General features: G+C 41.0%; 2 protein-coding genes across 4 annotated transcripts in view; one reads left to right on the forward strand and one right to left on the reverse strand.

Moving 5' to 3' along the window:
* TNFRSF11B (TNF receptor superfamily member 11b) overlaps window positions 1-19851 on the reverse strand; it is a 29115-nt gene extending 9264 nt beyond the window's left edge. Inside the window, exons 1-2 of the mRNA XM_033842850.2 lie at window positions 19587-19851; window positions 541-910 (exon numbers count right to left, since the gene is read on the reverse strand). Coding sequence (XP_033698741.1) covers window positions 541-910; window positions 19587-19616 — 400 coding nt within the window. The 5' untranslated portion in view covers window positions 19617-19851. The remainder of the gene's footprint in view (window positions 1-540; window positions 911-19586) is intronic.
* Window positions 1-23586, forward strand: part of COLEC10 (collectin subfamily member 10) — a 172098-nt gene that overhangs the window by 6161 nt on the left and 142351 nt on the right. For all 3 annotated transcript variants that reach the window (XM_019932091.3, XM_033842851.2, XM_073794678.1), the window contains exon 2: window positions 2672-2762. The gene's annotated coding sequence lies outside the window, so the exon portion shown is untranslated. The remainder of the gene's footprint in view (window positions 1-2671; window positions 2763-23586) is intronic.

The following is a 23586-nucleotide window of genomic DNA, read 5'->3' on the forward strand; positions in this document are numbered from 1 at the left end:
AACTGCCATGCCAAAGGAAGAACTAGCTTCATTTTTAATAATGAACTGCATTTCCCCTAGCCATTCTCATTTCTTACATAATTAATTATAACTACTCATTGTTAGCACGCCAGAGCCTCATTAATATCAGCATAATTACTCTCTTGGTATCAGTTAACATTTTTAATGTTTGTCAGGAAGCACTGCAGTTTGAAGCTCTCCATGCTGAAGTGAAACACAGAGGCATAGCTCAGCTATAAACAGTGCAACTCGGAGTGTGTCCCTTTAAGGAAGAGCAGTCAATCATGCATCTCATTAGGGAGTGATTTGCTGCATTTGAGATTTGTGACTAAATTGCCCCTTAGTGGCAAAGTGTTCCTCTGAGGAATGGTTCTTTGGCAGCCATCCAGACACATAGTACATACCTAGCAGGTTCCATTACCTTTGCAATTTGCTGTCCTGTAATGTCACCAGGACAAACGTGTTCCCTTAACCTTTCCCTACTGCCTGACTTTGTGTGATGCTAATGAATTCGGCCGCATGTTGGAAGCGAATGCATACCGGCGTGTAGCACTCCAAATCCAGAGGGACAGCTCTTATGTTTCAAGCAGAACTCCAGCTCCAGGTAGCGCCCCTCCTCGCATTCGCACACGCGGTTGTGGGTGCGATTGCACTCCTGCTTGACGTACTGCAGTTCCTTGCACACTGGGCTGCAGTACAGACACTCGTCGCTGGTGTGCCAGCTGTCTGTGTAGTAGTGGTCAGGACAAGGGGCGCACAGGGTCTTCCGCCTCGCCGTGCAGTGCTGCTTTAGGGAGGTGCCCGGAGGACATTTATCACACAGCAGCTGACGAGAGGTGTCGGGGTCATAATGAAGGTACTTTGGAGGAAAGGTTTCCTGGGTGGTCCATTTAATGGAGATGTCCAGGAACTAGAAGAAGAAAGGGAAATCGTGGCATGTTAGCATGGAAATGGGGTGGTTCTTCTGTGCAAAAGCATCATTAACCTCAAAGAGTCCTTTAATACCTGAAGGCTCATGCCCTTCCTGCCTACTGAGCTACAACCCCAGAAAGTGATTTCAGAAGCCATAATTCTTGCCTCTCAGTAGCTTAATCTCAAAGACCAAGATGGCAATAGCAGCAAAACATATTCAGTAAATCTAGCTCGTAGATGGCTGGAGTGGAAAGCTCATCAGAATAGAAATGATTACACTTAGATGCACCGCTAAATAACCCATGTGCCCTGAGTGACACTTTACCTCCCTGGGCTTCAGGATTATCTAGATTAGTGAGTTGGGTGAACTAGTGGTTCTCAGAATAGCTATACCAGAATCACCTAGACACCTTGATAACATGTAGATTCCTGAGATTTATATCCCTAAACATTCTGATTCCACAGATGTGAAGCTGGGGCTGGGGATTGAAAAATCTACTGCTGTGATTCCCATGTGTGGAGCCCACACTCAATAAATATAATTTATTCACTTGACGATAGTTGTGTCCCAGGCTCTGTTCTGGGCAATTGGGATACAGTAGTGAATAAAATAGTCAAGAAACTCTGTCTATGGAGTTTACCATCCAACTGGGGGAGTAAGAAAATAAATAACAAATTACACATAAATTATACAATAGAAAATAAGTGTTGTAAAAAAATTGGAAATATGGAGGGGAAGGTAGAGAGATAACAAACTTTAAATGGGGTGGTCACAGTAGCATATTTAGGACGAGATGATATTTTTCTTTTAGTTTTCCCGTTCTAAGATGTAATGATTCCAAACATATGGTAAAGTAAACAGTTGGTGATTACAGTCATTCTGATCATTCATTCACTCATGCAACAGATATGTACTGCATGCCTACCAGAAATATACCAGAAATATGCTGGTGAGTAAGATGTGATCTTGGGACTTCCCTGGAGGCGCAGTGGTTAAGAATCCGCCTGCCAAAGCAGGGGACATGGGTTCGATCCCTGGTCCGGGAAGATCCCACGTGCCACAGAGAAATTAAGGCCATGCGTCACAACTACTGATCCTGCACTCTAGAGCCTGTGAGCCACAACTACTGAGCCCACGCGCCTCAACTACTGAAGCCCGCGGGCCTAGAGCCTGTGCTCCACAACAAGAGAAGCCACTGCGATGAGAAGCCCGCACACCGCAACGAAGATCCAATGCAGCCAAAAAGAAAAAAAAAAATGATAAAAGATATGATCTTTGTCTCTGTGCAGCTGGTAATCTACTGGAAGATTCCTAGAATTTTAAGACATATTTCCTCCATAACATCATATGGTGCAGTCTTGAATCTCATAGGTGAATGATGTCTAGAAAATTAAATGACCACCTCTCTTAAGGTTAATTGGGAAAAACTTCAGGGAGCAGGCAGGGTTTCAGAAGTTTCCGTCCATAATGGCCGAAGAGCTGTGTGCGTAGGAGAAAGATTTTGCAGGCAAGAGTACTGCTTGGGAAGGCAGCGCCACATGGGCATTCTGTCTTGTAGTCTAGCTCTCAGGAGATCTTCAAGGGAACACTGAAGTAGTTCTTCACACTAATTAGAAGAAAAAGTGTTGTTTGTGCGTAGGGGTGGTTTGTTTGGGTTTTATTGTTTGTTTCTGATACAGGGATCAACACTGACTGTTCTCAGGCTTTGGGAAGGTGGCAGGCCAAACAATAATTTTTTCCAAACTTTCTTCTTTGCAGAACTCAGGAAATCTCACAGAAACCCATTGACCTGGAAAAAGTGTGCCAAGCTAGGGAAACAGCACTCCCTTTTGAAAGAGGAATAACAAAGGTAAAGAAAGGCCTTTTTCATACGCATTTGGGCATTTTAATAAGTAATTCTATTCACTTCTTATTGGGACATGACAAGGGTCAGGGATGTCTGGACCTAATATGAGCTGATAAACCAGATTGAAAGAATAAAAGATCTCACCTAGGGCCATGGACTTTTTAACTGAGAGCAATTTTCAGAGTGCTGTGATGTAAGGGACTCCTAACCAACAATAAGTAGAATACAGTGCAAAACCAGGGCTGCTTCGGTGGTATCTTCAGGACGCTCTCATGACCCGAGGGTTTTGGGGAAAAGTATGTTCTTGAATTTCCCTGGGGTTTTCTATTGACTCAGATAAACTGGGTCAACATTAGGAGAAAGAAGTGGACCAGTAACGAGTGAAAGCTCTGTGGTTTGGTCTGGATTTGTCAGAAATAGATGGAATCTGTTCATTCAACACATATCTATTGAGCATCTACCGTGTACCAGGCATTGTAGAAGATCTTAGCATATGGTGGCACACGAAACAAAGATGCTCTTCAAACTGCCCACAGTCTAGTGAGGAGGCAGAGAACATAGAAGGAAAGAATAAATAACTACAAATAACGATCAATGTTTGGAAGGAAATGAAGCAAGATGAACTGACTTTGTTGCTTCTTGGTCATTTGAATCATATTATGCTATATTTTTCAAGGCCCCTGTGTGGGCTTGGCTCAAATATTTCGAAAATATTCAACGCTAGGGAATGAAGTTTTCCTGATGCAACTCGCAAAGCCACAGGAAAGCAATGAAAAATGCTTTTTTTCTCTTGATGTTCACTTTCAGTTTCCTGAAAAGCCACTTTTGAGGGTTCTCTTCTTTCAAGAAGCTCAGCTCAGAGGTCCATAGGGATATGCCTTTGTCCTGCTTGCTGCTGCTGAGTGAGCCCCATCCTGGTAGGGCTAGCAGTCCTGAGACTTCCCCCCGCCTGACTTCCCATCACGCCCCCTTCCTCACACCAACATGGCTCATTTACTTATCAGCGGACCCTTTTCTCTCTTATCAAGAAGTGACGAGGATGAGATGGGAAAAACCCCACAGATGGTGCTCACTACAAGCAGCCCCACAAATACAAGACCTGACCAAGAATACTGATGCAATTTGTATTTTTCTAGGCAATTGGACATGACATTGTTGGTTTCCTGAAACCATGCTTAGGAAATTAGTTGCCATCTCTTCAAAATACAGGGAAGCTTAGGTGAAACGAATCCACAGAGAAAAAATAAATAAATCAGGTTGACTTAAGGATTAGAGAGCAGTTATAATGGTGAAGGTCATTTCTCCTCGGCTACCGCATGGAATGATCGTATATATTTTTTAAAAAATTGGAAAGCCGTTAGGAACTGCAGACTTGTTTTCAGCAAGTTCCATTGGGCCTCTGTGTTTTATTTGAAAATTTTCCACTTTGGTAAAATGACAGAACTCTGTGTGGCCCATATTGGGTACTGAGTCTCCCTATCTGGTTAGCCCCAATTCCTGCACCGAATTTCTGGAACCAGTTACTGGACAGAGGATGGGCAAAGTTAATACAGCTCTTCATCTCAGTCCTCTCTCTCACTTTCTTCTGCCTTTCCTAGAAAAGCAGTGAGGAAGAGGCCAAAGGAGGACAGACCATCTTAACACTGGCTCTATCTCCTTTGCCAGCTGATAATATTTAAAGTCTAAGAAGAGTTCAAAAATAAATGTTTCTGTGCAGTGCATAACATAACCACTGATGAATATCTGCAAAGGCTGGGACACGTACATAGGTGTCTATGCAGAAGCATAAAGTGCTGTCTGTAAAAGAGGCCAGTCTGCTTTGGGTTATGCTTGATTTTTAAAGAAAAATTAAATGGAATTTTCTCTCCATTTTTTCTTTCTTCCTCTCCCCATTCCCTACCCATCCATCCTCTGGTGTAGACCCCTAATCCTTGAAGGGAATCCAGAAGTCCTCTAATCTAGTGCCTCCCACAAGTCCAGGAATCCTTCCTGAAGCCCCCCATGTCTCTTTTCTTGAAAGGACAGTTCAGGCTCCATCTATAGTAGCTTTGTCCCTCTCCTCACCTTCCATTTTTCTTTCATGTTGGACTGTGTTAAAGAATGTTCTCTTTCAAACCCAACCATCTTTCCTCATCTGTCAGATATTAGCAGGTGATGGTAGTGGGTGAAGGTGATGGGTGGGCTGAATTAGTTGTTCTCTGAAGCATTTTCTGGCTCTACCATTTTTCTTTCTATCACTGTAATATTGACAGAGTTTAAGTAGCCAATGAACTTGGAAACAAATGTTTTGCTCTAACCCCCCTCCTACTTCTTGTTCCACTCTTTTATTTGTAAAACCCCTTTTTACAATACTTTGCTCTACTGTGCTTTGATTTATTGTGCTTCACAGCACAATATATGTGTTTTTTACAACTGAACGTTCGTGGCAACCCTGTGTTGAGCGTCCATTGGTGCCATTTTTCCAGCAGCACTTGCTCACTTTGTGTCTCTGTGTCACATTTTGGTAATGCTTGCAATGTTTCAAAGTTTTTCATTATCATTCTATTTGCTGTGGTAATGTGTGATCAGTGATCTTTTTCTTTTTCCCCTGGCCGTGCCACGTGGCATGTGAGATTGTAGTTCCCCAACCAGGGATGGAACTCGTGCCCCTGCAGTGCAAGCACAGAGTCTTAACCACTGGACCACCAGGGACTTCCCTGTGATCAGTGATCTTTAATGTTATTATTGCAAAAAGATTATGACCTACTGAAGGCTCAGATGACAGCATTTTTTGACGATAAAGTACTTTTTGATTAGGGTATATACATTGTTTTGTAGACATAATGCCATTGCACACTTAATAGGCTACAGTATGGTGTAAACATAACTTTTATATGCACTGGGAAACCAAAAGATTCATGTGATGTGCTTTATTGTGATATTCCTTTGATTGTGGTGGTCTGGAATCGAATCCACGATATCTCCAAGCTATGCCTATACTGCAGAACTCTCTTATCAACCTCCAGTTTTCAGATTCACCCATGCCTTCCATTCCCTCTGTAAAACCAAGGGCTGCCCCAGCTCGCCGGATTCTTAGCCATGCCTTCTCCTTGAGCATTCCAACTCCCATTTGCTCTCTTAAAAAAGTCGGTGGTATGTTTGCTGCTGACTCTGTTGATGCTCATTGTATGTATGTGTCTATATATGCTGTAGTTGTAACTATAGTTGGGAGACTCAAATATTATGTAAACCAGTAAACATGGGTGTGAAAAAATTATTTTTCTATGAAAAGTAAATTGAATGCTTGGGGGATGACTTGATAAAGTTGATGCATGGAAAAACAAAACAACAACAGAACCCTACTATAGCATCTGAGGTAGCTGAGACAACTGCAAAAACAAAATGGGGAAAACATCCAGAAGGATTATATAATCAATTTATTTCAAAAATGTCTTTAAGCTCCAAAACTGAAATGGATGGGCAATACATTTTAGATAAGGGTTTTGTAAGAAAGACAGCATGGGACTCCAGGTAGCCAACACAGATTCTAAGAAAGGCCTTGACTATATCTCAAAATACAGGTGAATGAATGTTTATTTAAATGTTTTAAGTCAAAATAAAATATTTAAGATATAGGTATATAATTTTTATTATTAAATGCTTTAACTGGTCTTTCAATTAATCACATAACTCTTAGTCCCAAACATAAAATTTCTAACAAAATTCCCCATATTTAGGAGTTATATGGTAGTGGAAAGAAAAATGGGCAATATGAAGGTAGAATTCTGTTTTGTCTATTCCATTCTAACAAACACATTAAATCTCTGTGCCAGGCGGTGAACTAAAAAATAATCTTTATAACACATTGGTTGGTACCTACTTTATGATGTTTTACCATTATCATCATTAAGTCTCCACAAGCTACAAAATGAGTCTTAGAATGACCAACCATCCCAGGTCACAGTGATTAGTAGAGGCAGAATTAAAACCCAGAGCATGTGTCATAGAATACTATTGTTTGGCCATATCCTTTAACATTTACTAAATGCTCTAACTTATGCTATAGCCTTCATGCGTAGTCCAAAAGTAAGCCCTAAAATGCTAACTTTTCATTCAGATTCGAGAGCATAGTGTTAGGAGATCACGAAAGTGAGGAGCTCAACCAAAGCCTTTCCAAAGTCTAGATGAACTGATGATTTTTCTTTCTTTGTGCTAAGACTAGCTCTTGTCCAAAGTTACTGAGATGGAAATTTCTTAGATGACAAGTGATTTCACTACAGCAGGCTACCAGTATATGCTTCTCCTTAAAGGATACAAGAATACACTTCCTCCAGCAAATTTATTTTTGCATGATGCAATGCAGCCAGTCGCATACCACTGGGCTTGCTCTCTCTGGTATACAGAACCATGAGTGACCCGGTGGGTTTCCGTTTATGGAAAATTCATTAAAAGGAGCCCACACAAAGCTTGAAATAACTACTTGGTTTGGGAGTTCCTTTTGTGATCCCTCGTCATGATCTTTGCCACAGAAAACTATTTGAGGACTCTCCAGAGTTAGCTAAACTTCTGGTCAGTTTGGAAACCATAGTATTTTACAGTTCATCTTAGCCAAGAAAGGAAACATTCAGGATATATATCATGGTGAGTTTTCTAAAGATCTCTTGTAGTATAAACTATAAAGCTTATTTTTTTTTAAAAAAAAAAACCTCTTTTCCTATGAAGGTTAGTTTACTTGACTTTCTATAGTCTTATAGTGTAGTAACTTCTCTCCTATTTCCTCCATTCCTTAAATAATTTATTTATTCATTCATTGAGTGAACACTTATTGAAACAATTACTATGCTCTGGAAATATTGCTAAACAATGGGGTTGAATAAGTTAATGTTCCTGTTTGCTAGAACATTCATCCAAAAGCCTAGGCTGATGTAAAATACTCATAAATCACTGCAAAACAATTGGAGGTAAAACAGAGGAAAAAGAGGATCAAGAAAAGGCTCAATAGAGAAACAGGTCAGAAATGAGGAGAAGCTGAAATTAGACAGTGGTAAGGAGGAGAGGAAGGGATAGGTATGATATATTAGCTGATTGCATGGGGAGGGAGGTACTAGAAATAGCAAATAGAGAACATGCCCATGAATTCTGACTACTAGATATGTGGTGTTGCCATTAATTACCAACAGCAGGAGGAGGACACAGTTATGGAGGAAGACAATGAATTTAGTTTTGGATCTTCCAACTATGAGACTCAAGTGATGATGTCGAGTAGACACTTAACTACGTGTATTGGGTATTCAGGATAGAAACGCAGCTAAAGACACAGATTTCAGGGTTATGAACACGTAAATGGCTCTAGAAACAGAGAATAGGATGGCATTACCCAAGGATATGGTACAGAAGCAAAAAAAGATTAAAATGTTTACCTTTGGAACCTACAGACATTTGCAAGATGGGATGAAAAAGAGAAAAAAAAGTAGGGATATCACAGAAAGTTTCAAGAAGAATGCTAAATGGATAATTATAAGAATATCTAAAAAACGTACAGCTTTTAGATCCATTAGATTGATGTGAATTCACAGGAGCACTTTTAGCTGGAAACCTACATGCCAGGGTTCCAAGCTCAGTTCAACCAATGGCCAGCTTAATAACCCTTGGCCATTATCTTACCTCTACAATGAGAATAATCCTTATTTTATCTATCCCTATACAATTGTTTTAAAATTAGTAAAGGGACACAAATAAACTTGGTAAAGAATAAGATTCCAGACAGGAATGAGTCATTATTACATATGCTAATTACATAGGAGGTGGGAAATGGGGGACATTTTGAATCAGTCTCATTTTAGGAGACATTTTGAAGTTTCTTGGTCAGTAGGGAGTAACACACCTAAAATATGCCGTAAGTCGATTATCTATCCTATTCTTAATCATCTCCAGAAAAAGCATCTCTGACTTGTTTTTAAAATCAGTTTCAGTATCTTCCCAACTTGTATCACTTGCTTGGTCTAAGTAAAATATTTCAAGGCAGTTCCACAGATTTGCTTAGAGGGCTCAGATAGAAAAGGGTTTGTTTCCATACACCTTAAATGCTTAGCATTGTGTCTTATACATAGCACGTATTCAATATATCTATTTTAATTTTATTCAATTCAATAGATATTGAGTACCTACTATGTGTAATTAGGATTACTGGTGATTCTACAGACACAGATAAATAGCCTCCATGTAAAGGATAAATTTTCAAGGACAAGGACAAAATCTGCAGCTTTCTCATCTGTAAAATGATAGTGATGACAGAATTTGCTTAAAGGAAGATTTTTGTTTAAGCATCTTTCATTTCGCTTGGCATTTTGCATGTACTGTTCCATTTGTATTTAGCTTCTATTTGAAAGGTAAGTGTGTAAAAAAGCAGGTAGCTCATTTGAGAGGTTTATCTCCTGCTGCCAGTTCCCCACCTGAGGGTCTACCACTGCCTAATAATTTCCACAATAGCCAGGATTAGGTCTCTAGGTCAGGATGTAGAGCAAACGCATTAAAATCTGTTCATCTACTAGGAACTGATTTGCTGCCAACAGCTTTTGCTAGGTAAACAGGAGAAAGAAAACACAAGCAATTATGATTTATTAGATGAATCACTGGGCCAAATTTTACACTCTTTTGCTTCCCTTGGGGCTGAAGAACTGTCTCCAGGTAAAACTTAACTTTAAATGAGTTTTTTTCGGTTCCCTTCAAGAAGTTTCCTCTAGTTGTTTGGAGGCTTTTTCAATTAATTAGCAGTACCTTGTTTATGTTTGGAATCAACCAGAATTGTCAGAACAGAGTTGCTTATGAGGCTTGTGCTGCTTCAGAGGAGTTTATAGGTAATTAACATTTGATAGATTAACAAATAAGTGAGAGAATCTCTAAGACAAAAGAACTTGTAATGCAGGTAAACACTTCAGACTTCCCGAGGGAGATGTGTAGAAATCTCCCACATTTTGGCTCTCAGATCTTAATATTTCTTCTCTTGGACTTCTATTAATCACCAGATTTGAGATATAGCATCAATTCTGAAAATTTCAACTCAACAACAGGGCTGGTTGCAATTTTCCTTATAATTATGTCCATTCAGGCCCACTTGACAAGCACAAGGGTGATATCACTAGTTCAGTTTTCCAGCTACAGTCCCTGGCATTTTGAGCTCAGAATGGGCAATACAGTTTAGTATGTTGATTTTTTTTTTTTTTTTTTTTTTTTTTTTTTTTTGCGGCACGCGGCCCTCTCACTGCCGTGGCCTCTCCCGTTGCGGAGCACAGGCTCCGGACGCGCAGGCTCAGCGGCCATGGCTCACGGGCCCAGCCGCTCCACGGCATGTGGGATCTTCCTGGACTGGGGCACGAACCCGTGTCCCCTGCATTGGCAGACGGATTCTCAACCACTGTGCCACCAGGGAAGCCCTAGTATGTTGATATTTTTGAACATCAAATTTTAAATTCCATTTTATATCTACCTTTCCTCAAAGATAATACATTGCTCACATCATCCTATGAGTCAATCTGGTTGCTAATGATCTAAATTGAAGCCCAATCAATATATGGTCAAGGGCAGCTCGTGAGAGAAAGTTAGAAAAAAACAGCCATGGTGGTTATGAAATGGAATAGAAACTAGAAATGGAAATGGAATAAAACAGGATGTGATTTAAACATGTAGACATTTATCTTGTGCCTATAACATGCAAAACATCATACTGGAAGCCCTGGGTGATATGCTGAATAATAATAACACAATATATTATAACATCATTACATAATAGGCTCTATACTGAGCCCTTTCTTCACATGCTATTGTCATCCATCCCCTCCAACCTCTGAGGTGATAGTATTAACCCCATTTTATAGATGAAGAAACAGTCCCAGAGAAGTTGAGTGACTTGTCAAAAGTCACAGAGCTAGTACCCATCTGAGCTGGGATTCAAATCCAATCTTGTCTGAACCTAAGCCTTTAACAATTGACTATTCCCCCTGGGAACCTGCAGTATTACTAACGAGATAGGCATATAAATGATCACCTATGACACAATGTAAAATTCAGTAAGATCTATATTTTGTCTATCTGTCCATACATACATCCATGCCATCCCATCCCCTATGTATCTGTCATCTATCTGTCTATCTATCTATCTGTCATCTATCTATCTATCTATCTATCTATCATTTATCCCTGTGAATAAATTCTTCTCTGTCTTCTGTCCTGGAATGCAGTAGTTCACACAGCCTCTCTGGAAGATGGTCTTGTGAGACTGAGCAATCAGTTGCACTTTATACTAAGTAGCAGCTTCTCAGTGATGCACCCCCTTGAAGTTGCCTTCCTTTTTTGCTTACTCTTCTTTCACCCGCTCTTGCTTCCCTAGGATTGCACTTTTCTAATGAGGAGCTAAAATATAAAACGTTTGCCTCATGCTCTATACCCTAATGGGTCTGGACTTAGAATTCAAGTCCAGTAAGGAGCCCAGGACATTTAATTTCAACAGAAAAAACAAAGACAAAAACATGGTGACCCCCTCCAGCTGAAGCAGGAGCTGAAAAAAGGATGAAAAAATACATTGCAATCACTTTGACCAAGGATATGACTCTGAGCCGCATCCCAGGACATTCTTAACCCCGGCAGACAAGAGAACTCTGGTTGAAGGAACCCAGAAGCTTTGCTCTGCCTTATGGGTATTTTTCACGGGACTCAGCTGCTAGATGTAAGCTCCTACAGGACAGAAAATACTTCTCAGCCAGGTCACCTTAGGGAAAATTACTTAACTTCTCTGAACCTCAGTTTCCTTGCCTGTAAAATAGATACCAATCTCCACATATCGAGGATTTTTGTGAAAATGAAGGTTCTTAGCATTGCCGTCTGTCCAGGACCTAGGATGATATAGAAATTAATACCTGGAACATGGTTTATTTGCAGTGAAAGAGGGAAAGAGAAAAAAATGTTGGAGGTCATATATGGTCAATTAAGTGCTCTAATGTGGAAGTGACTTCTGTCATTTACACTCACAAGTCATTGCCAGAACTATTCACACCCCTACCCCCTTGCTCCCCAGAGAAAACTAAGAACTACAATCTTACCATGTTTCTGAAAGGGAGGAGAATGGAAAATGTTTACAAACGGCACTAACGACTACATCATTGTGCAGTAACCATCACTCACACTTTCTAGTTGACCTTTGTTTTAGCACAATCTAGTTGATTTTTTTCCTTTTACTGGATGTTAGAAGAGACAAGAAACAGTGTGGGAGCAGAAGCATGTGTCTAACAGCCCATGTAGAGTTCCAGTGCAGTATTTAATGGTCATGCCAACCCACCCATTATCATGCTTATTTCACCTGAACGTTTGACACTTATTCCAAAGAGCAGTATGCAGTTGCCGAGTACTTCCTTGTGAACACAAATTGAAAACTCTGCTCAAAAGGAGTCTAAGGAGATTGCTGGTGACCATAATTATACCGCTTTAGTAAGTCCTGAGGGAATGTCTTGGACCTGGCTTCTAACTATATGGGATATGAAAATACACACATTAATGGCTTCTGTGCTAGCTGAAGACAAAAAGGACTTGTTTCAGAATGAAAAAATAGTTTTTAGTTTAAAAGAATAATCTGTGATCCTAAAGCCCAGATCTAGTCTTGCTACTTAAAAGCAGGCGACATTTCAAAAGCTGCTTCCTCTTGTGATCTCATTGATTTAAACAGAATTTCTTATAAATGAAACCAATTGGGCAGAAGAAACTTTGACAATTGCAACAAAATAGATTTTTTTTTAAAATTTCTTTGGTATACTTTTTGCATAGATAACTAAGTCCATTTGATCTTTGTATGTCTGGAATATTAGCAGGTATATAGTAAAAAATTTTGATTCATTTTTTAATGACAAAGACTTAAAACCAAAGCAGACCTTCCACACACCACCCGGTCCAACACCCCTGTTTTAGAGATGAACAAAGTAAGACTCAGAGAAGTGAAGTCACTGGCTGGACCTCAGAATCTAAGGCAAAACTGAGAAATAAGATCCCTTGCTTCTTGTCTGCTGCTGTAGAGCTCTTACTGTCATTACACCCCACAAATGAATTCCTAAATTACTTTTGTTGGTGTTGGTGTTGGTGTTGGTGGTGATGCCAACTGATGGTGGAGGGGGGCTTTCTAAAGAATAAGGTCTTGAAATCCATATTTTCTAAGAATAAAAAATAGTTTTTTTGAACAAGAAAGTACCATTACATGGCAAGGGAGGTTTGGGGATCAAAGACCAGAGAAGAAAACTGAATTTACTAAAGGCGGTCACAAAGCTTAGATGAATTACTATCTTGCTTTAAATCTAAATTCATCTTGACACAGATTTTCCTACTTTAAAGTTGATTATTTAAGAGGCTCTTACAGAAAATGCTTCCAAGGTGCAGACTAAGTTGTAGTGAAAATCCTAAGGCTGCTCTTTTTAGTTTTAAGGAAGATGCTTCAAGGAAATTAAACAATGTTTTCACAGTATTAAAACTATAATACTAAAGAGATTGATTTTTTAAAAATCCCAATAAGAAAGTAATAAATCAGGGCTTTTTGGAGCACACTACTTTTTTAGAAGTATGACCTTCAGAAATGACCTTTCATTTCCTCCTGCATCCTCTATCCATTTATGGTCTGGCTGATTCAGGTGCTTCTGAGAAATTAGGGTGAAAAAAAAACCTACCCAAGCACCTGGAAAGTTATGTCACCTTGTAGTTGAGAGAAACCATTTTAGTGTGTCTGTAGACTGTTCTGGCCTTTGGAACATTCATTTAGCAAGGCCAGGTAAACGTGAGAGGGAGTGGGTACCACACAGCTTCTTACCTAATGTGTTGTAACACTATTCTTATCCCTACAACTGTCTAAAAGAATTCTTTTTTTAGACTTTCTATGCTAGTTACCCCAAAATAAATATTCTGTGGTAGTGAGTTCCAAAAACTAATTACATGTCACATAAAAATACCGTGTGTATTTCAAGTTGGCTATACCTCACTCTTTCTTCTTGCATAGATAGTTTACAGATGTTGCTAGGATTTCTGATTGACTAGTTCCTGCTCTTGTGGGTTGCTAAGTTTTATTTTGATTTTTGTTTTCTTTTCTAAACATGGCTGCTATTACTGTTCATATTTGCATTTTGTTTACCTGACTGTCAATATCAGAAATGTACTCTGGAGCTGCTCCCTCCTTTCCTCTCTTGCCCTGTGAAATATCCTTCCCTATGGCTTAAAAACAAACAAACAGAAAAAACAAACAAACAAAAAACCCATTCTATGCTCATGACCCAGATTTTCTTATCTCAAGTCCAGGCTTCCCCTGTGCTCTGAACTTTTTTGAATCCAAATGCCTATTTGACATCTCCATTGGGATGTTTTACGAATGTATCAAATTTATCAAACCAAGAATGAACACTTGATGGGAAGGTCAAAAAGGGGATTCAGCTGAGGTTAGGTAGCACCTGCAAGGGTATACATATAAATCTGGTTCATTTTTGTTGCTCTCTTAAGAATGGACCTCCACGACGGTATTGGTATGTATCTTCATAGTAGAAATGGACAAAAGAATATTTAAAATACTGGTCAGGTGGGTAGGGTGTTATATTTATATTTTGAAAGAGATCAAAGCTAACATTAAAATGTTAGATCTCCGGCAGTAAGCTACATTCTGTTGGGATCTCCATGGAAATTGCTGGTAGGTTATACACACACCCCAGCAAATCTCACCGTAGCTCCTTTGACTCAGCAAACACACATTTAGCGTCAGGCACTGTGCAGACCTGGGGGCTATAAATATGAATCACATGAAAATTTATGTCTGCAAAGAGCTCATATTTTGTTTACCACAGGTGTAGTACTATCCCCTAGAAGCTCTGGAAATTTGTGGGCGATTTCTGTTGTCACAGTTTCTATGTGCTGCTAAATGTCCCCAATGATCAAGAATAATCCCATGTCCCACATACTTTCAAATGTCCTGTTGACTGATATAAGTGATCTAAGTTAAAAATATATATATATATATCATTATATGAGCCTGGATTTGAACTCCATTTTATATATTTATATACACACACACATATATATACACGCACATATATACACACATGTAAATATATATAAATATATATACACAAACACGTATACATATGTATATACATATAAAGTGGTTTTCGCATGATTTTTATACATATTGAATTTTCTAGGAATTTAACAACATAAAATATGATAGACGGTTGTACTTTGTTTTGTTTCAAACTTTAGCAAGATTTGTTCTCCATTCAAAAAATCACAGCACCAAAGCCAGGACTGATCATGGTTTTGAACCCCAGTGTGACACGTGTGCTCCCATCTTTGTTCCTCCTAGTCTGTTCATGGCAATTCTATGTAAAGATGCTAATATAACATTACTTCACTAAGTCTTCTAGTGAAGCTTATTTTATTATAAATTACTTTCTTTTTATTTCTCCTTTATAGTATAGTTATGCCAGTATATTGATTTTTTAAAATTCTGTATGTAGGTAAAATATAGGCGCTCTAAATTTCATTTCAGGAGAGCAAGGGAGTTGTTACAAAGGGTTTTTTTGTTTGTTTGTTTGTTTGTTTTGTGGTACGCGGGCCTCTCACTGTTGTGGCCTCTCTCGTTGTGGAGCACTGTCTCCGGACGCGCAGGCTCAGCAGCCATGGCTCACGGGCCCAGCCGCTCCACGGCATGTGGGATCTTCGAGGACCGGGGCATGAACCTGTGTCCCCTGCATCAGCAGGCGGACTCTCAACCACTGCGCCACCAGGGAAGCCCACAAAGGGTTTTTTTAATAAGTGCATGGAAGAAGTCTGATCTGATGGAGAGCTACTGCTCTACAGGGTAAGACACTCAAATACACAGATAATGTTGGCATCTCTGCTCCATAGTAACAACATCAGGGGTAGCCAAGCATCATTAGGTAAGGCGTTGAATAATGCAAACATAATTTTTTACAAAATTACTCTTTCTCTGAAATATACTTTCCAGTCCTCTTTTTTGGGGCCACAAAGGAGAAACTCAGGCTAAAGGAAATACTGCTGGTCAACAAGATGCAAAAGGAAATAATGCTTTTTACAGAAAGCTTTCACAAAAAGGGAACATGCAGGCAGGGGAGCTGAGAGTTGCTTAGAGCAAAACCCAGCTGGCAAGTTAGCGGGTAGGAGAGCAAGAATATTTGAGTGTGTGCTTAGCGCCCCTTTGATAGACACTGCCATAGCTCTCCTTCTAGAACTAAGTGGATAAAACATCTGGCACAGAAAGCCTTCTTCCCTGACCAGTGGAATTTGACAACTGTGGTTTTAACCTAAGAAGTAAAATTAAAGACCAGATTGAAATTAGGAATTGTGCTGACGGTTCATGGGTGATAGAGGCCAGAAAGGTTGCTAGGGTCAGAGGTTCAGGACTGTTGTGGACTGAGTATATGTTAGATTCTCCCCAAAACTTCAGAGTTATCATTCTCTTAAACAAACAAACAAAAAGGCTAGACAGATATACTCAACCACTGGGGGAAGGGAAGGAAACCAAAACAAACAACAACAAAAGGAGGAGGGACACATCAGGCAGTTGTCCAGAGAAAAAACATTTACTACCCCCCCCCAGTGCTTCACCCCGCCCCCCAACCCCAAGCCCTAGTGTCTCACATTAATTCAGAGCTTAGCTTTGAGAAGGCCAATGGATGGTTCTAGAGCTCCATGTTGGGACGTTTCAGCCACCAGTTAAAATCTAGTCGTAGACCAGGATGTTCCTAGTCTAGGGAGGCTCCTTGAGCAACCATGAAAGAAATAACTTGGTGATGTGACCACCTCATCTCGCAGAGTAGGTCTCTAATTAGCTACATCAGTGAGCATTCCAGAAAGCCCATGACTATGGCATTAGTCCTAATGACCACACCCCCTCAGTGCTTGCTTACAGGCATATCCTCTGCTCTCACAAAAAGAATCTAGAATTGGGGGCTTCCCTGGTGGCGCAGTGGTTGAGAGTCCGCCTGCCGATGCAGGGGGCACGGGTTCGTGCCCCGGTCCGGGAAGATCCCACATGCCGCGGAGCGGCTGGGCCCGTGAGCCATGGCCGCTGAGCCTGCGCGTCCGGAGCCTGTGCTCCGCAACGGGAGAGGCCACAACGGTGAGAGGCCCATGTACCGAAAAAAGAATCTAGAATTGTACTTTGCCTCACAATTTTACCTTCTTCCACTTCTTAGATTCAGGATGCCTTGATTTTATCTCCAACAGTGAAACATTCTATTGCTCCTTCAAGGTAATAGTTGGTGGCCATCTCTCCCTCCCATGAGCTTCGTCAGCACTTTGTGTACGTAATTCACTTGGGTCTAGAGCGCCCTACAGTTATCTGTGAGCATAAGGCTAGAAGCTAGTGTTGATATGGAACAGGAACTTTATGGGGTTATCTTGCATGTGTGCATATTATTATCTCTATTTTATAGAAAACTAAAACTCAAGAGACATGTAAATTGCCACACGATCTTTCATCAAGTAAGCAGTGGTCCTGGTATTTGAATTTTGATCCAAAATAACCGAGTTCGTAACCACTGCACAGCAACTTTCTTTATGAGGTCCTGGAAGGCAGGATCTTTTATGTTCCCACGTCACCTAGTGCTTCTCCTTTTGTTATTCTTATTATACATCCAATATCTGCTTTTCCCATTAGGCTATGTGGTCCATGGGGACAGAAATCGTGTCCATGTTTTCCATTCTGTCCCTAGTGCCTAGTGGCATGCCTGGTACAAAGGACTAAATAGCTGTAATGCTTCCAGTTCTTAGAACTACATCTTGGTGTTTACAAAAGGGCATTTGGACTCTTCATGTGTAAGTACAAAGTATCTTTTTTCAATTATTTATAAAATAAAGTCAATCTCAGAAACTACAGAAAGGGAAAGGGAAATCATTCCTATTTAAAGTATTTACTGTGTTCAAGACAATAAAAGGTTTCTCTTTTGATAATGCTGTATCATCGACCATTAGTAGATGCTGTATTATCTAAATATATATCTTCAACCATATACAGACCAGATATCAAAACATTTGTCTACTTATTATTTTGAAACGCTTACTATTAAGTATATATATTATTTAATGGAAATTCTAAAATTTAAAAGTTACTGATAATATGTTTAATATGAATTAAATCTTTGAGAGCATATAAAAGGCTAGGAAGAATAAAAGGGTACCCATTTTAATAGCAGAATTATTTATACTAGCCAAAAATTAGAATGATTAAGTCAATTGTGGTGTAGCCACGCAATGGAATACTACACAGCAGTGAAAATGGATGCGCTTTTGTACATCCAACACTGGAGACGATCTCACAGTAGAACCTTAAGTGAAAGCAAACAGATACAAAAAAGTACATAAAGTTCATTTACATAAAGTTCAAATATAAGCAAAACTCATCCCTGGCATTAGAAGTCAGAATATTGATTCCTCTAGCCATAGCCGTAGTGGTGACAGGGAGAAAGCCCAGGAAGCTTCTAGGGTGCTGGTAATGTGGTGTTCTTTGATCTGGGTGCTGGCTCACAAGTGTTCACTTTGAGAAATTCAGACACTTAAGATTTGTGCAATTCTCTATGTGTCCTGTTTTAATAAAGCTTCACTTTTTAAAAAGTTCTCCATGCTATCCATATTGGTGGAGTTATTTTATATAATACACATATATACATACACACATACACATATAGGTATTATCTGTTGTGGTGCATAAGATTAGCATACGTAAGTGTGGACTCCTGTTAATCTACCTTTTCTTTAGTGACTTTGCTATTTATTTACTTATCTATGTTTGTGTATCCCAGGAACTCATTGGAAGACTTCCTAGCCTTCCATTCACTCTTTGTGGGTTGGACACTGATATTCATGCAGTTACTGCAACAACTTCCAAAACACATATGTGGCTTAAATATGGATTTTCCTATCCTTTCATGAATGTCTGATTCATGTCTCAATGCATTCCACACTCTAGTGACATAAAGGAAATAAGACATTGGTCATAGAATAATCTACATACAAATCTTATTAATTTGATTGGTCAAAATCCAAATTAAAGACAAAAAAAGAAGCTAAAAGTTACAGAGATTCCTTCTTTTCCAAATTGTATGTGTAAAATAACTTTTAGCTCTATTTAGTGCTGAACTTCAATTATTTAATATATTTTAGAACCTAATTAACATTATCTCACATTACATTGAATTGAGAACTGAAATATCCCATTTTGATAATAAAAAGTTAGTAAAATGTTAAACTGCACAGTAAAGAATGTGTGTGCATGTGTGATCTTTTCTCTGGTGCCACTTATTCAAAATTTCCTATAGCATTTGCTTAAGTGGGGAATGAGCCTAATGATGTATCATATATTCACTGCATCCAAACTTTATTCTAATTACAATAGTTTTAAGAAAACTGACATCTCCCAACTTATCTTGATTCTAAGAGACCACTTTATTGCTAATGATAATAATAATAATGACGATGATGCTCAGGTTAACTAAGCAAAGATGGTATGAACCATCTGAGATGAAGAGAGACAATAAATAGAATGGATAAAAAATCATTCAAATAAAAACGGTCCAGAGCTCGTCTCTTCTCCATAAACCCAGCAGGAACTTTCCAGTGTAAAGGGACATCCTAGGAGAAGCACAATCAGCTTGAAAGAGGTCTCCTGTTCCAACCTGACCCCAAATCTCTCCTGGGAGAGGAAGCAAGTCGAGCTTTTCCCCCATCAATCCTCGGGGAGGTCGAGAGACCGGGAGGCGAGAAGCCTCCCCAGGCGCCCGGGACACCGGTGCCCGCGTCCCCGGACCAGGGACTTACCACGAGCGCGCAGCACAGCAACTTGTTCATTGTGGTCCCCGGGAAACCTCAGGCGCTCAGAGGCGGCGGCTGCGGGGTGAGCGCTCCGGTGCGTCTCTGCAGCCCGTGCACTCATCACGTTATATATAGTGTCCCGGCAACAGGAAGTATTGGCTTTGCTTTGATCATTCGTTCCCTATCTGGACCAAAGTTTGCACCTTTCTTTTTTAGGAACCTTGGGCGGGAGCGGGGGAGTGGGGCTGGGGTCCGGGATTAACGCTTTCAGAGCCAGGGCGGAAAGAAACGGCGCGGTGGAGGGGGGGGGGGGGCGGTGGGCGGTGCTGGGACAGGGATGTCTGGCCCCTGGGAGGCGGAAAAAAAAAAAAAAAAAAATAGCCACCGGGCTGCGGAACAAGGCGGCTGCTGTCTACGCGCGGCTCTGAGGTTTCCTGACCCCTTCCCGCCAGCGGCCGGCCTCCTGGCAGCCGCGGCCGGCGGTGGGAGGGCTGGGCGCACGCTGGGTAGCTGCTGTGCTGGGCTTCTCCACCCCGAGAGTCAGATTCAGCCAAGATCCGGGCGCAGCCTGCAGTGCGTCCCAGACACCGTATTCCACTCTTGTCTGATCCCCTTCTCAGCGGTTTCTGAGCCCTCCAATAACAAGCCTTCTTATTCACGCACTGCACTGTCTCAGAGCACTGCTCTGGGAGTTTGCAGTCATTAATCCCCAAGGTTGCATAGACATGTAGAAGAAACTCCTCTAACTTGTCTGGTCCTAAAGCCCATGCTTTTTCCTCTTCACCGTTTGTTGCCTGGAGTAGTTAGAGCCAGAGATAATCAGCCCGGGAAAACTTCCTGCCTAGGGCAGGAAACACCTTGCAAGCTGTGGGATACACTCGCAGCTGTTTTCTTCATCAACACCATCATCATCAAAGGGTCATTGGTACCTTCTTGTCCTACCTACTGAACTTCTGGAGTTGCCTCTTCGAGGTCTTTCCACCGCCCCCAAGCTGTTGGCGGAAGTCTGGTGCTTTTCCTGAAGTGTTCTTGTCTCCCCCATCCACTCCCACCAGCTGCTTATCTGAAAGTTGGACCTGATGACGTCTAAAGTGTAGACCCATTTTGAGGGCTTGCAGTTTACTGATTTGCTCTCAGGTTGCTACCAGAACTCTTTGCTTGCGGATGCTGAAAAAACACTGCAGAGCCAGTCTCCCCAACAGGGCCAAGTGTTCAGTTCTGTCTCCTGAGAAGGTCAATTTCTGCTTTTCACCAGAATTCAAGGAGAGGAAGGTGAAGAGAATCAGAAGAGTGGCCCCAGGGGCAAGTATAACCAGCAGGGGTCAGAGTATCTGCCCTTTCAAACCCACATCTTTCCACCAGGAGGTCCAAGTGGATCCATACACAAGAGTAGAAAATATTTAGAGGGAAAGAATTCAGCTCTTCTGCTCTGACTGTGAATTACAGAAGACAGAAGGTCTTATTCAGCTTTCTCTCTCCAGAGCATGGTGGTTTTTTAAGTGAACTAGTGAAAGAATGACGGTCAGGGAGTGGGGAGTCATACAAAGTGGTATGACTCTAGACCTGCCCCTCAGCTTTTTTTTTTTTTAAAGATAGATTTTATTCATTTTTTAAAATTTTATTTATTTTTATTTTTGGTTGTGTTGGGTCTTTGTTGCTGCACAGGGACTTTCTCTAGATGCAGCGAACGGGGGCTACTCTTCATTGCGGTGCGCGGGCTTCTCATTGCGGTGGCTTCTCTTGTGGAGCACGGGCTCTAGGCATGTGGGCTCAGCAGTTGTGACTTGCGGACTCTAGAGCGCAGGCTCAGTAGTTGTGACGCACAGGCTTAGTTGCTCCGAGGCATGTGGGATCTTCCCGGACCAGGCCTCGAACCCGTGTCCCCTGCATTGGCAGGCAGATTCTTAACCAGTGTGCCACCAGGGGAGCCCTGCCCCTCAGCTTTTGAACTTGAGTTTGACACCTATAATCTGAGGTACTAGCACCTAGACTGACCATGGGACTCAAGTAAATTTGAGTGTTAGTAGTTAAGCACTATATAAATGGCAGTATTACTGTCTTTCTCAGGATAATGTTTGTCTGGGATACTATCTGAAGGCGTTTTCCTTGAACTGTCAGATAACGCTAATGTGCAGGAGTCAAGCCTTGGAGAAAACTGCTCAAGGATTGAATCCCGCAGTGTTAACCCTGGGAAAGTTTTATGACTGCCTAAGCCTCAGTTTGCTCATCTGTAAGATAAAAATAGTACTGCTATTACAGAAATGTGGGAAGGAGCAAATGAAAGCATTTTAAAAAGTATTCCATAAATGAGATTAATCACTAATTGTGAGCGCTAAATAAAGGAATGCATGTAAGATAACTCAGCACAGTGCCTGGGCCATAGGAAATATTTACTAAATTACAGCGCTGATTATTCTCGGGGAGTAAGTAAGATACCAGGCTTTGGAGCCAGACTGACTCCTATACTTGAGCCCCACATCTACTACATCCTGCCTCTATGACCCCGGGCAAGTTTTAACTAACTTATTTGTGTTTCTGTTTGGTGTCTTAATCAGTATAGTGAGGATAAAAATATACCGCCCTCAGAGGGTTATGAGGGTTATTATGAGGATTAAATTGGATAAAACATGTAAATCACTCAACATAGTGTTTAGCACGTAGTAAGTGCTCGCTAACTCTAGCTATTGTTATCATTCTTATTCGAGGTGCTCGTAGAGACATTTATAGAAGCACAAGGTAAGTCGGGACTACAAGCTCCTGAGGGCAGGAATCATATATTTTCCTATGATATTCCTTGAAACTTTGAGCTCAGCGTCTGGCCTCCCTGTAACTATTTGATAAATAATAGTAATAGTGGTGGTGGTGGTGTGTGTATGTGTGTGAGTGTGTGTGTGTGTGTGTGTGAGAGAGAGAGAGAGAGAGAGAGTGGGAGGGAGTGTAATTCACTGTCATCTTGAGAAAAGCCGGGGCACCATTTGTCTAGAGTCACAAGATAGTCTGTGTATTGACTCTACATGTCGGGGCCTGTGTATTGACTGCATGTCGGGGCCTGACCGTGGGCTATTTATTAATCACCCACTGCCAGGAAACAGACACTCTGAGTTATCCGTCACGTCGTTTGTTATATTCTTGGAGCAATCTGGCCAGTCCCCCTGGCTCTTCCCATGTGACCCACTACAGTGAGTAGCAGGCCCTGAACACTCAGAAGCTGGAGTTCACCTTACGCCTGGATTGGAAGGGACCCGGGCATTCGGGACTGAATCCAAGTGGAAACGTCTGAACGTTCACTTGGCAGACAGACTACATCCATCTTCCTGTGACAGATCCTTCACTGGCAGGGGCCATTGAACAGAGTGTCCCGTAAATGTAACCTTCTGTTTCTGGGCACCAGAGACGTGTGATGTTGACTTTCTAGGTGACACCTAATCAGATGACCCTCATCTTCTCTTCCCTGAACTCTTGAGTTTGACCCCATGTTGAACACATTTTCACTGCACGTGTTTCTGATGGCCCTTGCTTCGGTTTCAGCCATTTGTATGGCTTAAAGAAATGGTGCCTGAATATTGGGAAGCCCAGGAGGAAAACACTTCCACTCTTTAGCACAGCAGCAAAGCACCTGATACAGGAGGCCATTTATAATCATCATTATAACAGAAATGCCTGAAACGCAGGACAGGGATTGATTTAGGTCCTTTGGGAGACCAGGCACACAGTGGGCTCTGAAGTGACTGATTGAATGTCTAGAACATATTACACCTGAGCTCCCACACCTGAAAACTGGAAATACGAGTTCTGAGGTTACGTAGAGGAAAGGTTATTAACTAGAAGAACAAGAACATATTCCTTGTTATTTCATTGTTAGTAAATCTTTTTCTGATCTTGTAGGAGAAGGAACAGAAAGAAAAGAGGAGAAATATGCAGTTAGCCTATTGATTTTCTTTTATTAATGTTTGCCCGTTTCTTCATTAACAAACACAATTTTAACTATTAATATTCTACACAAAGC

The sequence above is a fragment of the Tursiops truncatus genome, chromosome 17 (assembly GCF_011762595.2).
Source record: "Tursiops truncatus isolate mTurTru1 chromosome 17, mTurTru1.mat.Y, whole genome shotgun sequence".
Taxonomy (NCBI): domain Eukaryota; kingdom Metazoa; phylum Chordata; class Mammalia; order Artiodactyla; family Delphinidae; genus Tursiops; species Tursiops truncatus.